Genomic DNA, 16,036 nt, shown 5'->3' on the forward strand with positions numbered 1-16,036 from the left:
TATTGGCAAATATCCAAAGCCAAAATATTTACTGACATTCTACTTTGTACTTTTTAAGAGCCATAGTGGCACAGAGGTTAGAGTGCAGTATTGCAGACTACTTCTACTGAATGCTGGCTGCCTGCAATTTGGCAGTTCGAATCTCACCAGGCTCAAGATTGACTCAGCCTTCCATCTTTCTGAGGTCATTAAAAATGAGGACCCAGATTGTAAAGCACAATATGCTGATGCTGTAAACTGCTTAGAGAGGGCTATAAAGCACTGTGAAGCTGTATTAAGTCTTAAGTGCTATTGCTATTGTAAATCAAAGCATGTCAGACAAAATAGTTTATATCTACACAATTGATTTACATATAAATTTGAAAATCTATATAAAAATAACTGAATGACCTTTAAGAAATTAAATTGCTATGTTGCTACCGAACATATTTAGCTCAAATTCTCTTATCAATTTGAATACCTTTTTGTTAATTGAAGTGAAACTGATGTTTTCCATTTTTAAAGGAACTTTATAAAGCTCTATAAACTTGTTAAGATAAAATTATTTCTCAATTCTGCATTTTCTCACTGTTCTTATTTAATATAAACATTTTAAAATGTCCATGATGGATTCTCAACTACTTTCCACATGAATTGCACAATGACACTGGACAATGTCCATACTATTCTACTAGTCTCATGATGTAAAATATATCAAGAAACCCCATTTCAATCTGTATCCTCAAATTTTTCTGCAACACTTCATCTCATCCCATTATTGATTTACAAGAATAGATGAGCATGCATAAATGTTTCTAAACACTTTATTTTCAATAGTAATATGATTTGCCTTATTTAAGAATAAGGAGATGCAAAAGAGGTTTATTCTCTGTGGTGTCTGAAGCTTCTCTCACCTGCAGGAGTGGTTTTGAGCAAATAAAAAATATGCTCTGATTTGCTGGAGAAAATAAGCCAAATCTCAAAGAACAATAAAAGCCCTTTTTCTCTGCAATAGAGAAGATATATTTGTACCAGGATTACCTTGATCTATCTAAGTAAATGCAGCTTCCTTTTGTTTTTTTACACAGGATAGCAATGATTCAAAAGTGTCTGCTATTGCTGCTTTACTTTTTTTCTTCTTTATTACTTTGAGAATTATAAACCTAGTTATTCTGTGCTAATTCTAAGAGTATACTCACATTGTTTGAACATCAGCTTGTAACACAACCTGGCTTAGCACAAACAATATCCAAATTCTTTTTTTTTAATGTTTGTTTAGTCTGTACATTGTAAATCAGACACTTAAAATGATTGCTTGGCTTAAAACACAAAACACATTCCCATTCCCCCACCCGACTGAGAAACACACGCTGTACAGTTCCCAAGGGGTACAATGAGGGAAGAAGAGACAGGTTATCATTTTAGGTGCATTAGCTATGTGGACAAGAATGGGGTCCTATACATATTTTAGTACACATTATCATAGGGACATAAACCTTGGCATTAAAAGAACTGCACTTCCTGCACTCTGGCCAATGGGAAAAGGAGGGGAGGTTATTAAAAAGAAGTATTTATATAGAAATGTATTTATATATCTGTATTAATATAAAAAGTCATTAGCTAACATGATTGCGATGGGTTGGGTCCTATCAGTGGCGTACTCTTCACTAGTTTGGGGATGTTCATGTCCATCTCCCTCTATGGGATGAGAAAGGAGAGTACAGGACAACAGTACCAGTCAGAGAACTATAGAATCCATATTCCTCAAAGAACAGGAGGGTTGAAGAAGTTCTGAGAAGATGGCTGTGTATCAGGTAGCATCTCAAAAAGCAAAATCAGGTCTGATGCCAGCAAAAGATGGAATTATCTTCCCTGCCTTCTGCTTCATAGTTCCAGGATGGAGCAAACAAAGCCAAGGGGATAGTTGGGCATCTGTAAGATATCCAGCATCCTAGTCCAAGAACAAAGGCAAGGCAGTAGAGTACAGTGGAAAAGATGGTTGATCCTTCTTGATTACATACTCCAACCAACTGGTTCTTCAAAAGAACTCTATTTCCCAGCCACAGACTACTTCATCTCAATAACTCACCATTCCCTTAAAAACTCTTCCCACATAACTCTGTCCATGGAATATTGCCTTCTAGCCCCTTATTCTGGACTAGTCCTCATACCTTCTATATCAACAGTTCTCAACCTTTTCTTCATCACAGACCTCCCTTAAAATACCTTTTGTGGCCACGAATCATGGCCACAGACCTCCAAGCCTTAACTCAAGATTTAAAATCATAGCATTTCTTCAAGCGTTCGCAGACCCCCTTTGATGACATCACGGGCCAATAGGGATCCGCAGGCCACAGGTTGAGCACTACTGTTCTACATAAACTAGAGATTCTATGTATTTTGTCACTAATACATTTTGAAGTTAAAATGAATTGTACCTGCCAACAAAACCAACAGAGGAAAGAGATTTGGACAAATCAAATGGTTCCTAGGATGAGGAACGGATGCAAATAATCCTGACATTAAGAGTGATCAGATATGTCTCTAATAACAAACACTCTGCCCATCCACCTTTTAAGTATTTAGTTTGCTAGAAAAATAGAAAGGGCAGCTATTTTGCACTCTCAGCTTCTTCTCTTTGTCAACTATACATTAAGAGTAAATATATTTCCACTTTTGCTGTTTTCCAAACATTCAGATTGTAAGTAACATGAATTATAAGAATTAGTTAAGGTCAACTAATTCCTTTTAAGAAAGATCATAAAAATAAACATATTTGGATGGCTGTCCTGTCTTCTGACTAGGAAACAGGTCACCATTTTGAATTAAGCAAGACCCTAGCCAAATATGTTTGCACCAATTCTATAACTGAAGCAAGCATTTCATAGGCATACACAATCATAAAATTTGTGTCCCATATTCTAGGCCTGCCATTTTAAAGAAATTCTTTAGAAATCCTGTGTCCTTGAGAAAAAGACATAAAGTTCGTGATTTTGGGAACACAGTATGTTTTTTGATCAACTTTTGATCAAAAAACACAGTATGGTTTTTGTTTCTCCATTTTATATTCCACTGTCCATTTGGGAAGCTATTATGAAGCCAGTTAACAGGAACATCATCTATTGATTAGTCATGGTGAACTCATCTTTCCCCCCCAATATGAAGGAATGGGTGATATTAACCAATAACAGCATTTCCTGTAAGAACAAGTTCCCAGTTTGAGAAGTTGTCAAGGAGGCTTCTAAATTATATAGAATTCAAAAATACTTAGTCCAGGAAAGCACAGATAGTACATATGAGAAGGAAAACTAATAGATAGTCCTTGACTTACAACAGTTCATTTAGTGATCGTTTGGAGTTACAACAGTACTGAAAAAAGGAACATGACCATTTTTCACACTTATAACCATTGCAACATCCCCATAGTCATGTGATCAAAATTCAGATGCTTGGGAACGGACTCATTTATGACAGTTGCAGTGCCCCAGGATCTTGGGATCACCTCTTCTGACTTCCTGCAATGGGGAAGCCAGATTCACTTAACAACCATGTCACAAACACCTGCAGTGATTCATTTAACACCTGTTTCAATAAAATGGGGCAAAACTCATTTAGCAAATGCCTCACTTAGCAATAGAAATTTTGGGCTCAATTGTATTCGTGAGTTGAGGACTACCTGTATTAAACTCAGTTCTATTTGCAAATTATGAAGGCAGGGAAGAAAAACTCTGAGGAAAACGATTTATGTAAAAGATAGGCTGACGTATAATAGCCACCACAATTCACTGAATTTCAGTGACAAATTCAGACCTTTTAACTATTTAGTAAGAAGGTAAAACAAGAAAAAGAACATCCAGTTGCAATCACTTCTGGAGATAGAAAAGGAACCGGTATGTTTCAGACAGATGCTAATCTAACTGGGCCGACTCAATGTAGAGAACATGATTTGCCCTCCCCCCCCCTGTGCTCAGCCAATAAGGAAATTGTCTGGAAGGCTGGAAAACATTTTAGTCATCTTGTCGTCTCTTTTACCATCTTTGCACTCATCATCATACTTCTATATTTGGCCACCAAATTCTGCGGCAATTCCTTCAAGAAAGTATTTGTAATGGTGCCTTTCACAAATACTGCCACTATCCATTATCACCCCTCCCCGTGTGCTCACTGAGCAGAGTGTGATTAGCTATTGTAAGCCAAAACTTCTGGGGGTTTGGGGGAAGGCTGCCTTAAGAAATTCCTACACTCAATAAACTCCAATTTTTATTCTCTTTATGCTCAAAAGGCCTTTGGCAACTTTTCCCCTTCTAGGCACTGGACAACCAAGTATAAACAGTACATCTTTGGATCCTCATAATCATAGATTGCCACTCACCAATCTGGGAACTATGGGTGTGAGCAAGTGGGTGGTAGACCAAAAGCAACACTAAGCAGCTTTGAAGCAGCCATCTGGTAGAAGAGATGCTTTCACTTTGCTAGACTGGAGATGCTGAAATTACTTTCTATTGTACCGTCAGCTTGGGTTACAAGAGGGGAAGGAAATGGGAATTACCTGTTTGGTGTCCACAGTACACACAAGGGAGCCTGTTTTTAGAACTCTTTGGTTGCAGCTAGCAAATTAGTTTCCTCTCCAGTCTATTTAAAGGTGTGCTCTAATGTCTACAATTTGCTGGAGGAGGATTGAGGGGGAAAAGTTATTGGGGGGAGTCAGAGACTTTGCAAAGGATTTTTTTTAAAAAATAACACTCATGCCCGGGTCAGCATTCTCCACTTCAGGTGCAGCGAGGATCCAATCAGACTGGTGTCAAGTATGTATAAAGGGGGGGCTTTGCATTTCTTCAGATTTGATAAGGTGCTTCGGAGTGCTTGGGATAATGAACACAACACCCGTTGGTGACTTTTAGACATCTCCAGCAGTCACACAATCCCCCGATGCTGTGTGTGTGCTTTGAAGAATCTTTTTGGAGTCAAACCTGAAGCATTATATGAGTCTAATAACCATGGAGTTACAAGGTGAGGGCAGTTAGCTCAATGAACTATGTGGATACAACATGTTTTACTAGGAAAGGCTTATGGATCAAATCCCCAGGGAAAGCAGGAGAGCAGCTGAGCAGCCAAAGCACTGTGCAATCCTGGTAGACCCACCAATTAAGTTTATTTTTCTCTCACACAAAGTTTTATATCCAACTTTCAGTGGTGGGCAGAAGAAAGGCTAACATTAGGGAAGGCTAACAATGTACAGTCACAGCTCTCATTCCAAACCCACATTTCATTTTAGGGCTCAAAGTAAGGTATTATTCACACATGAGTTCATCTATATTAAGTCCAACAAATTAGGAAGAGCGTTGAGAACAAAGGAAGATTGCTAATCCAAGGGGGAAGGAGCCTAGCCTACTTCTGTGTTTCCCCTCTATTCCTGATGGGCCAACTTGAACATTTAGAAAAGCACACAATACAATTATCCTGGGATTTTGCTCATTCAGGGATGCATAATGGGAACAATAACAATTCCAAATGCTTTTTAACATTCAGTGCTCCCTAAATGTGGAAAATGGCATGCCAGGGAAGCTTGGCTAGAAACCTTCTGGGCTCAACTTTTCTTTTGTAGGTAAGGTTTTTGTGAACCTCCAACTGCATCGGGAACTGGTACTGTTCTGGAGGCAGGAATATAATAGAAATGTTATGGCACAACAGCATTTAGACAACAGGTGCCACACACTAGACAATTCAAGCAGACTCCGTTAACTTTCTACTGTCCACAGCCATGTCTCACTACCTTCCCAGGTCTTAAAAAAATTGAGAACTAGCCTATTTTCTTTATACATATGAAGAAAGGACACTAATTAAAGTCTTTCTCTTAGAATGCAAGCAAGGCTTACCTAATACAGATTACATAGTTGAGTTTACACAAGATTGATGGACATTCCTCAAGTGCTGTATCGTGGTCCTTCCTGTTTTATTCCCAAATGAATGAATTAGGTCTAATGTTTCTCTCTAGGTAAAGGGAACTACAGGAAGCACCAACTCTTCTTGTGAACTGGAATGCCATACAGTTTCCATTCCAATGGAAAGAAAATGGAAAGAAAAAATGTCATTCTACCATAACCTCATTTGCTCCTATTTGCTCAGAAACAGGAAAAAAAAACTTTCATCCCCCCCCCAAAAACACTGTGGCCATGCTTGACAGGCAAAGGTCACTTCTATGATTGCTATCTCCAACTCACTTTCCCCAGGCAATTAGTATAAAAATTCAGAGTGGTCAAGGTATTCTGTTAGAGAGCTGAAATCTAGCAAGTAACTGGCGGCTACCTCTTGTTAATTACATACCCTATCTTTACAATTCATTCTTGCCTCTATCTGGCTTGTCCTGCTTGTGACTTTATGATTTGATGACTCTTCCAAATCAGTGCCCAACTGGAGCATCTCACTGCTAACAAGCACATCTTAGTTTCTATTCATGGAAATGCCTTGCCATCGTGGCTCACAGAAACCTGGAACTAGCTTCACATCCCATCCTACAGTACCAAGATACGGACCACCCATATTTTTTTTTTCTGCTGCTACCATTGCAACATTAGGGCTGTTCCTTATGAGCCCCCATGGCAGCGAAGCGCTCCATCTTGTGAATGTGGCGGTGCTTTTTGAGGCCGTAAGTATTGGAGAAGGCTTCCCCGCAGGTGCTGCATTTGAAGGGACGTCCTCCCTGATGGGCCTGGAGGTGTTTGCTAAAATACTTGGGGTCTTTGAAGAGCTTGAGGCAGGCCCCGCATCTTAATTCACGCTTAGCATCATGGGAGCGTTGGTGACGCAGAATGGATGACAGGTAGAAGAAGCTCTTGGAGCAGCGGTCACAACGGTAGACTTTCTCTCCCAGGTGGACCCGCTGGTGCTCCAAAAGGTTGCTACGGTAGCGGAAGGTCTTGCCACAAGTAGGGCAGCGCTGAGGCCGGGCAACTACGTGAAGACGCTGATGTTCTGCCAGGCTGGATGACTGGGCAAAGCGCTTGTTGCAGAGGGCACACTTGTAAGCACGTTCACCTGTGTGAACCACTTTGTGTTGGCGCAGGTACCATGAGCGCAGAAAACCACGTCCACAGACAGCACAGCGGTACGGGCGCTCCTCGGTGTGGCAGCGCTGGTGACGCATGAGAAGGGCAGCCTCCCAGAAGCGCTTGCCACAGACTGGGCAAGAGAAGTGCCGCTTTTGCAAGTGTGTGCGACGATGCAACAGCAGGTCATAAGCTCCAGCAAAACTCTGTCCACAGACTGAGCAGGCCAACGTGCGACGCACCAGGTGCACATACTTATGAGTCACGAGTCCCAGGAAATGCTTGAAGGTCTGGCCACAGATAGAGCAGGAGAAACGTTCTCCACTTGGCAAGGTCGGATGATCTTCGTAAGATGATATGTTCTCACCACTAGCTAGCCCGTTCTCTAGTGGGGCGACAGCAGCTGCTGTTTCATCTGGTGGTATAAGTCTCTCAGGAGCAGCTTGGTGGACAAGTTTGTGCCACATGAGATTCTCAATGAAACCAAAACATTTGCCACAGACATCACAAGGGTAGGGCTTCTCGGCCACATGGACCTCCTTGTGGCTCATGACATGAAAAAGATCAGGAAAGCGCTCTCCACAGTCAGAACAGCCATAGGTTAGCCCCTCAGGGGGTGGAGGGAGAGAAGGGCCCATGGGGGTCAGGGAGGGCCCCATGGGTGGTAAAGAACAAGGTAGCTGTAATCGGTGAATCTGTTTGTGCCGAGTTAAGCTTTGAGGGTAACCAAACACTTTCCCACATATTTCACATTTGTACGGCCTCTCTCGAGTATGCACTACGTGGTGTTTGCTGAGGTGAAAAGATTCACGGAAACGCTTCCCACAAACAGCGCACTGGTGAGGCTTCTCACCTGTGTGGATCCGCTCATGACGCTTCAGTGTCTCCCGTCGTCCAAAGCCACGGCCACAAATCCCACAGCAGAAATTCTTGCCTGCCGCTGTCCCCACCAGCAAGGGGTGGGCGCCCAAGAGGCCATAGGATGTTGGCTTGGTGTCTCCCTCTGAGCCTTGTGGGTCTTGTGGAAGGAGGTAGGCCCCTGGTGGCAGATAAGACAAGGTATTAGTGCCATCCTTGGACAGCTGGGCCCCCTCGTGTTGGAGCTGCCGATGGCGTAGTAGATTCTGGGGAGCCACGTAGCCCTTGCCGCAAATGTCACATTTGTACTCTGGTCGTGGAGGTAAGCTTCCAGGAGGAGCGTGAGTGGCCTGGTGCTTGAGGAGGTAGGAGGCATCCCGGAATTCTTTGCCACAAACCCCACACTGCACTCGCAACAGGTCTGAGTGTGTCCGCACGTGTCGTTTCAAGCTCTCACGGCGATTGAAACTCTTCTGGCAGACGGAGCAGGAGAATGGCTTCTCACCGGTGTGGATAATCTGATGCTGGTGAAGGTGACTTGGCTTTTTAAACACTTTCCAGCACAGAGAGCAGGTAAAAGGACCTTCAGCTTGTGCTATGGCAGCACTGAGGGCAGACGCGGCTGATCCTCCAGATGGTGCAGCCACTGATTGAGGGTTGCCGCTTTGGGAAGGAGGCTGGGCTGCTCCTTCAGCACCAGGTGCTGCTGTTATGCTGGCGGCGGCGGCGGCGGCGGCCGCTGCAGCCACCACATTGGCGGCTGCTACATTGACGGCCGCAGCGTTGGCAGCGGCTGCATTAACGGCTGCAGCGCTGGCAGCAGCAGCAGCAGCATCCTCAGTGTCTTTGTGACAACGGCGATGCCGGATGAGGCTGGAGATATGGTTATAGGTACGGCCGCAGGTGGTGCATTCGTACGGCCGCTCGCCTGTGTGCACCAACATGTGCTGCACAAGATGGGATGACTGCTTGAATGACTTCTGGCACACACCGCATGGGAAGCGGCGATCAATGAAATATTTCAGTCGGCGGAAATAGTTCTTATCGTCTTTGCCTGCCTGACTGTCAGGGGTTACCGTGGCTGCAGCTGATGGGGGAGCCTGCCCACGTTTCAGGCTGCTGAAGAGATGCTGGTGGCCAGAAAGGTCTACTATGCCCCACTGAGGAGTGTTGTAAGCTGCTGCTGCAGCAGCAGCAGCTGCTGTACTGTCAAAGAGAGGCTGACCTGCTGTTTGTACCACGGCTGGAGTACTATATGGCTGCTGCTGCTGCTGTTGCTGCTGTGGGGGTGGAGGTGGTGCAGGGCCCCCTGGTTCAGCTTTCTTGACTTGAATGGTACCAGATGAGGTGGCTGAGGAAGACGAGGACGGGCCCTCAGCTTTGGGTTTAGATGTGCCAATGGTGGCAGCAACACGGTCAAAGTGAGCAGGTGGACCAGCTGCTGGTGGCTGGGCGTATTCATACTGTGGCTGTGGGCAAGGCAGGGCAGCAACGGCTTTGGCGTGTTCGTGGTTGTAGGCCTCCATAGGTTCAAAGCGCTGGTGGTTCAGGAACTCCAAGAAGTCAAAAGGGTAGCTCTGGAAATGCACACCCTCATCGCTTGCTGCATTGGCTTCCATCTCCACCCGGGAGGGGGCACTGCCTAGAGAAAGGGGAGAAAGACTATAGCAATATGTATATGGGATACAGGTTATCCATATCAGCAGCTGCACAGTGGCATGGTGTTTTTTCTTGTAATGTCAGAAACGCAGTGAACGAAAATGTAATAGACCTAATTTATTGTCCACCGGAAGATATTTTGGCTGACCTCATGACAAAGCCAATGAATATATAGAAAAACACAAGTATCTTATGGAACAATTTGGTTTAAATGCTGTCCAGTTATATTAAGAGATTTAAAAATTTAATAGCTGGAGCAGTGAAGGGTTGGACAATGAGTAAGAACACAGTTATAGCTAATTGGTTAAAGAGAGTGGGCCATCACATGAGGAAATCTGAGCTATAATTGGAGTAAAGGTTCCCCCCCCCCGCTTGTTTCCCATGTGGTGTGTGTGTTTTTGTGTGTGTGTGTGCTCTCTGTAATTTACCTGATATTCCTGCCGTGTTGTTTTACCTGACATTTGCCTATTATTTACTGTAAATATATTTATTTATACAAAACTGCAAGTTTGTGTCAAGGTCTCTGACTCCATTTGGACGCTGGTTACACAATTCCCTCACATTTTTCTTAAGAAAATTCAGTTTCTATTTGTCCCATACAAAAAATTGGGAATCCAAAATTATGAACATGTGCATCTATTTAAAAAGTTACCATTGGAGTATATTGTTGGTACACACTTTTCTAGTGCGGTGATTTTTATCATTTGTTTGTAATATATTTAGATGTAAGTGCATACTAATTAAAAACCAACAGTGGAATACAAAATGTGTGCTGTACAATTGTTTGAGTTGAAGAAATGTTACAACAAAAATTCCCGTGGGTACTAAGAATTAAAACAAATATCACCACAGAACTTTCATATATCAAAATTGCAAAGCTAATTTTACCATGTTTTATATCTCAAAACATACTTCATAAATATCTTCACAATTATATCTATTTCTCCTTTTTTCCAAGTTCATGTAAAATATTAGAAAAATGGACTAGAACAGCATGGAAAAGTTACATTTTAATTTAGTATTTTGCTGTCTTAAAAGAAAGGTATTAATCCATTTAATTTCAATACAGAACTACATTTTAGATGTGGCCTCAGCTTTTTTCCCCAAAGGTCTTGCTTAGTTACCAAGAATGATGAGAATGGCAGTCCAAAATCATCTGGAACATTCTTGTTCAGTCATGAAGCAGAAGTTTAAGATAAGTAATACACTGAACAAATGATTCAAAGGCAGCCATGGAAAACTGGAAAAGATGCAGAGGGCTCATTTAGAGATTTCAGAAATCTATGTCTCCTATTTCCCATAGTTGCTACAATATGTCTCTGGAGATTCTCAGTCATCCAGGTCATGGTTGTCCCAAAGATGCTTTTTTCAAGAGTTCAGTTGCCTCTTGAATAAAACACCTTTGGGACTGTCTATACAGTATGTTTTGCAAAACAGCATCTTTGTATAATAGGAATAGAACTGCACTCTTACATATAGAGCACCACAAATGTTACCCTTCCATTTTAAAAAGCTGAGGTATACTGATTTTAATTGTATTTGTTTCAGGACATACTTCAGTGGCATTCCTAAAAGATCTACTATCCCAGGAGATTTATTAGCAATGTATGTCTTTAAATCAAGGCCTCTTTATACTTTAGCCATATTTTAAATGATTTCTATGACAGCTAACAATGATTTTAAATGAATACAGTTAATTATACAAAATAGTGTACTTGCCTATGGATGGGACATAAAAGCCTTGCCTTTTCAAGATTCATTCCTATTAAATCAGCTTTGCCAAATATGGTATTGTCAAATATGCTAGGTTAGCAAATCAAAATCCAGTCCAATTTAGTGGGCATCACAAGATAATAGAGGACTGTGGCCACAATCCAAAACAAAGGGATTACATAAAGATACTACACACCCTAGGTATGCATTCAAATGGTACTTTGAATTTGATTTCAAAATAGTGTTCTATTTTATCTATCAGCAACTCTTTTAAAAGCAGTCACCTCTTTTCCAGGAATCACATGATAACTACAGAGAGCAGCTATGCAAGTCAGGAAAGGTGCAGATAGATTCTATATTCATGCGTCTAAATTATTTTCTCCAAATAATTTCCAAAATGTTCCTCAATCTTAAGTGGACCTTTTTAACTATTGCATTTGTCCATGAACTGTATGGCAAATGATTATTTCTTACATTTCTGAGGTACTATAGAAATGATCCCCTTGCTTCATGGAGGAAATAAATTATGTTAGAATTAATTTGATAAGCCATTGATAAGCCATCTTCACTCATGTTTGTTAGCCTTAGGATACAAAATAAGTTTTTTTCTTTGGGAAAAGGTTTAGGAGATAACAAACGCCTCATGTGTCATTTATATGGAGCAAGCATAAAAAAAGCCATGGCCTACAGTAGCATTATACATATCAATGTGTATCTATTTACACATTGGTGTGCTGCATTTCTTCATATATATATAAAACATACTACATATGTGTGCATGCAACAAGTGGCATGCATGGATGTTGTCACATGCAGTGATTTACGTGTGGCTTTCATGCTTCTTGGCTACATGAATAGCTTGATCTCTGAGCTAGATGGAGATATTTGCCAAAAAAGAGAGCTAAGCAAAGCAAAAGGTAGATTACACAGCGCAATGAAAAAGAGTAAAAAAGTAACAGCTCTGTGAAGGTTATCTATTTTGCCTTGCTCAATGATTCACCTTCAACACTTTTTTCAGTTAATTTTCAGTTAATTATACTTAATTTAAACTTTACTGTAAGCTATGTCAGGGTTTATGTAAATAGAAAGGAGGGCTATACATTTTAATTTAGCTTTTATTTAGTTATTTAGTCGCAAGAAATTAAGATCCCAAATTATCACTTTCTTTTCTGCACTTAATGAAAAATAAGGTTGAAAAATGTTGTCATCCAGCTCCATCCCACTTTATCAACATGGATGAATGAATCACATTTTTTCCTATTTTAGCAAGGTATAATGCAAACGATGAAAGTTTGGAAATCAATTCCTAGGATTCTCAGGTAAAAGAATATGGCACAGCAAGGAGTGAGAAAAGGCCAGTTTCCTGAAAGGGAGTAGTCTATTACAAACATCTGTGTTTAATGTCAAAAAGAAGGTGTACTAAAGGCAAAAAAATAAAACCAAAGTACCTAATGTTGTACTATACATTAATATTAGTAACGGTGTGATTCAGTGATTAAGGAATTGGACTGACATCAAGTTCAAGTTCAGTGAGTTAAACATGCAGAAAATGGGTAAGAGGGATGTATTGAGTATTTGGGCCATTTTAGCTAAAGAGTAAATGAGAACATCTTGCATACAGCAATGTAAGACAGAGCCAATCTCGTTAGTAAAAACAAAAACATTGCAGTGTACTTATGTACTTTTCTGACTAATAAGATATGTAAGAAGGAGTTCAAGTCTACAATCTGTTACAAAGCAGACAGGAAGAACATGAAACAATAACAAAGATAAGGTGGGCAGAAAAATAAGAGCTAATACATTAAAGCGAATAGAATGTTGTAAGAATGTCTTGTGGGCTGATTAGAGGGCTATCTTCCTGCAACCTGTTACTGAAATATCCAAACTAGGGAGGTGCTGTTATCTTCATAACTAGGCTTGTGAAGGTCACCCATCTGAATCACTGAAGAGCCAATACCATAGCAGAAACAGGAAAAACCTTAGCTTTGTTGCCTTGAATTATATTTATGTGCAAATCCATTCATTCCTAGGAACCGTTAACATTTATGTGAGTTGCAGTCCAATGCATCCAAGCATTAAGATGGAGAGAGCTGCTATAGACAAAAAATAATTTTGTTAGACCCAAGATCCAATTAGATATGAGGTGCCATTCTAGATTCTTAGAAATTTTTAAAGAACTGGCAGACAATTAAACAACAAAAAATATGGAGTTCAGGTAACATTTGAGGCAAGTAGCAAAATCATAACTTTCTGGATGAAAGAGACTGTATAATTCATTTACAGGCTGATTGAAGGTATATTTATGAAAACATTTATTTTATGGGAAAGAATATGGAATCTGGCCATCTTTTCGACGCCTACGGCGAGGCGCCCTTTCGTGGCTCCGGGTGGCTTTAAGGATGAAATGAGAGGACAATAGTTTATTGTGGAGGCAGAATTTCGGGGCTCATCTAGGGGAAAGTTGTGCTATAAAGGACTATATAGCACAACTTTCGCCGGGCGGGTGGGGAGAGACGACGACAAAAGCGCGGGACTTCGGTTGAGGGTGGAAGCCAGCTCTTCAGAGGCGAGGACGGGGCAAAAGGGAGAAGACGCGAAAAGGGCGCCAGCCTGGGCCGGAGGGGGGGGGGTAAACCAGGATGGCAGAATAGCCGGGGTGGGGCTGTTCAAAGGGAGCGGAAGTTAATCAAAGCCGCGCGCTGCGGTTGTTGCTATCTGCGCGGGGTTTTTTTTTCCTTTTTTTTTAATATCTCGCCTTCGGGATCCAGGTACGGAGGGGAGGGGGGGAGGATCGAAGGGCCAAGAGTGGGCTCCATGGTGGCACTCACCGGTGTGTGGCGCTGCCCCAGCCTCCTCCGCGCCCCAGGCAGGGGCTGGTCCTTGGGTAGCAAGATTTAGAGTGGGGGGAGATGTCCCCTGGCCCTTCCCTTACCCCCAGGATACGCGGGGGGGCGTTTCTGCTCCCTCACGGGTGGGGGCAGGGGGGGGCACTGCCAGGCTGCAACTCACACAGGCCCAGCCGGAACCGGAAGTTTCCCTCCCCAAGCAAAAGCACTGTTTCCTGCTCTCTCCCTCCCCCCCCCATACCCACAGGCCTCTGCGACTTATATTCCTTTCCCTTCCCTACTCCACCCCCCTCCGCCTGCGTCGCTTCCCAGAGCCCCATGCGCTTGCCCACTCGCCCTCCCTCTCTCTCCCCCACGCCCCGGAGCTTCTGAGTCGTCGCGAGAGCGATTATTATTATTATTATTATCCTGTAAAAAAAAAAGAGGAGGGTGTGAAGGGGTGGGTGGGACGCACATCCACGCTTTCCTTCTGGGCTTTAAAGTAGATTGACAGGGAGAAACCTCAATAGGTACAGCTTTTTTTTTTTGTCCTGGCATGGAAATAAAGAAATGAGGAAATGCAAGTTCTGTAACTCTATCCTTTGGATACCTATCCCTAAAATTACGGGGCTGTGCATTAAATGGCTGGGAGCACGACTATTTCGGCTTGTGTCTGAGCCGCTGTATCTTAATACCATCGCCACCTTATTATTCTGTAATTATTTCCTAATAAATACTGTTGGAACAGTTTATTGCCAAATAGGATGGACTAATTATATTCTTCCTGTTTGCACAGATAAAAGGTATGGTAAAAGTGATAGGAAATGAATCAAAACATTTAAAAAGCAATAGGTTGGGACAGATTACACAGTAAACCCAATGGGTTGTGTAACACCTAACACAGTAGGATAGTATTTCTTAAAGTGTGATTCTAGGGTTCCTGGAGTTCACCAAACCCCTCTTGGGAGTCAGGCAATCAAAATTATTTGTTGGCCTGTAATGAAAGATAACGGCAGTAAATGCATCATTTTTAAAAAAATTTAACTTGGTAAATATAACCTGTACAAGCAAGAACTCTTTTGGGGTCCTCCATAATTTTTAAAAATGGAAAGGGGTCCTGAGGGAAAAATGATTAATAAACATTGCAGCAGAGTATAGAATATCTTGCAAATTGATAAGATATATAAAATGTATTTATCCTCAAGCATATCACCTACTCTTCACTATCCACATTCAAACTCTGGAGCCAAATCTTTATTTTGTAGGTTAGGCAGATTATTACAAAATATCAACTCCCACATACTGGATGAGTATCACTTTTACAAACACATATCTGATGCTGGCTATGTGCTTTAAGTACAGGTTAGCCTTAATTTAAAATCATTCATTTAGTGACGGTTCAAAGTCATGGCACTGAAAGAAGTGACATATGACTCTTCTTTCACTTATAATCATAGCAGCATCCCCATTGCCATATAATCAGAGTTTGGGCACTTGGCAACCAGCATCTATTTACAATGTTTGCAGCATCCCAGGCTCATGTAATTATGATCTGCATCCTTCCCAAACTGCTTCCTACAAGCCAAATCAGCGGGAGAAACTGGATTCTTTTTCACAACCATGTGATTCTCTTAACTGCTGTGATTTGCTTAACAACTGTGGCAAGAAAAGGATATAAAATTGGATGTGTGTCGCTCATTTAACCACCTTGCTTAGCAAATGGAAATTATGGTCCCAATTGTGATCATAAGCTGAGGACTATCTGTATTCCCAAAATACAGGGGGATGAACCAAGGAGGAGCAAATGGTATGGATGTGGACACAAATTTCATCCATATATAACTACAAAGTAGATCCGATTTTTCTTAGTACTTATCATAATAGAAAATGAAATAGAAGAGTTTATATCAGGGCATGCACTTTACTATGTATTTTAATACAATAACTTTGCTTTGG

General features: G+C 41.7%; 1 protein-coding gene across 1 annotated transcript; it reads right to left on the bottom strand.

Annotated features, from left to right (window-relative positions):
• Window positions 1-5,101: 5,101 nt before the first annotated feature.
• Window positions 5,102-14,287, bottom strand: ZNF865 (zinc finger protein 865). The gene is made up of 2 exons (XM_087713961.1): window positions 14,084-14,287; window positions 5,102-9,525 (listed from the first exon to the last, which is right to left on the bottom strand). Exon 2 carries the CDS (start codon window positions 9,500-9,502, stop codon window positions 6,551-6,553), a length of 2,952 nt encoding a protein of 983 aa, XP_087570087.1. The 5' UTR covers window positions 9,503-9,525; window positions 14,084-14,287; the 3' UTR covers window positions 5,102-6,550.
• Between the last annotated feature and the right edge of the window lie 1,749 nt (window positions 14,288-16,036).

Source organism: Thamnophis sirtalis, unplaced genomic scaffold, assembly GCF_051295495.1.
Source record: "Thamnophis sirtalis isolate CommonGarterSnake01/CBP01778 unplaced genomic scaffold, rThaSir2_p1.2 scaffold_4, whole genome shotgun sequence".
Taxonomy (NCBI): Eukaryota; Metazoa; Chordata; class Lepidosauria; order Squamata; family Natricidae; genus Thamnophis; species Thamnophis sirtalis.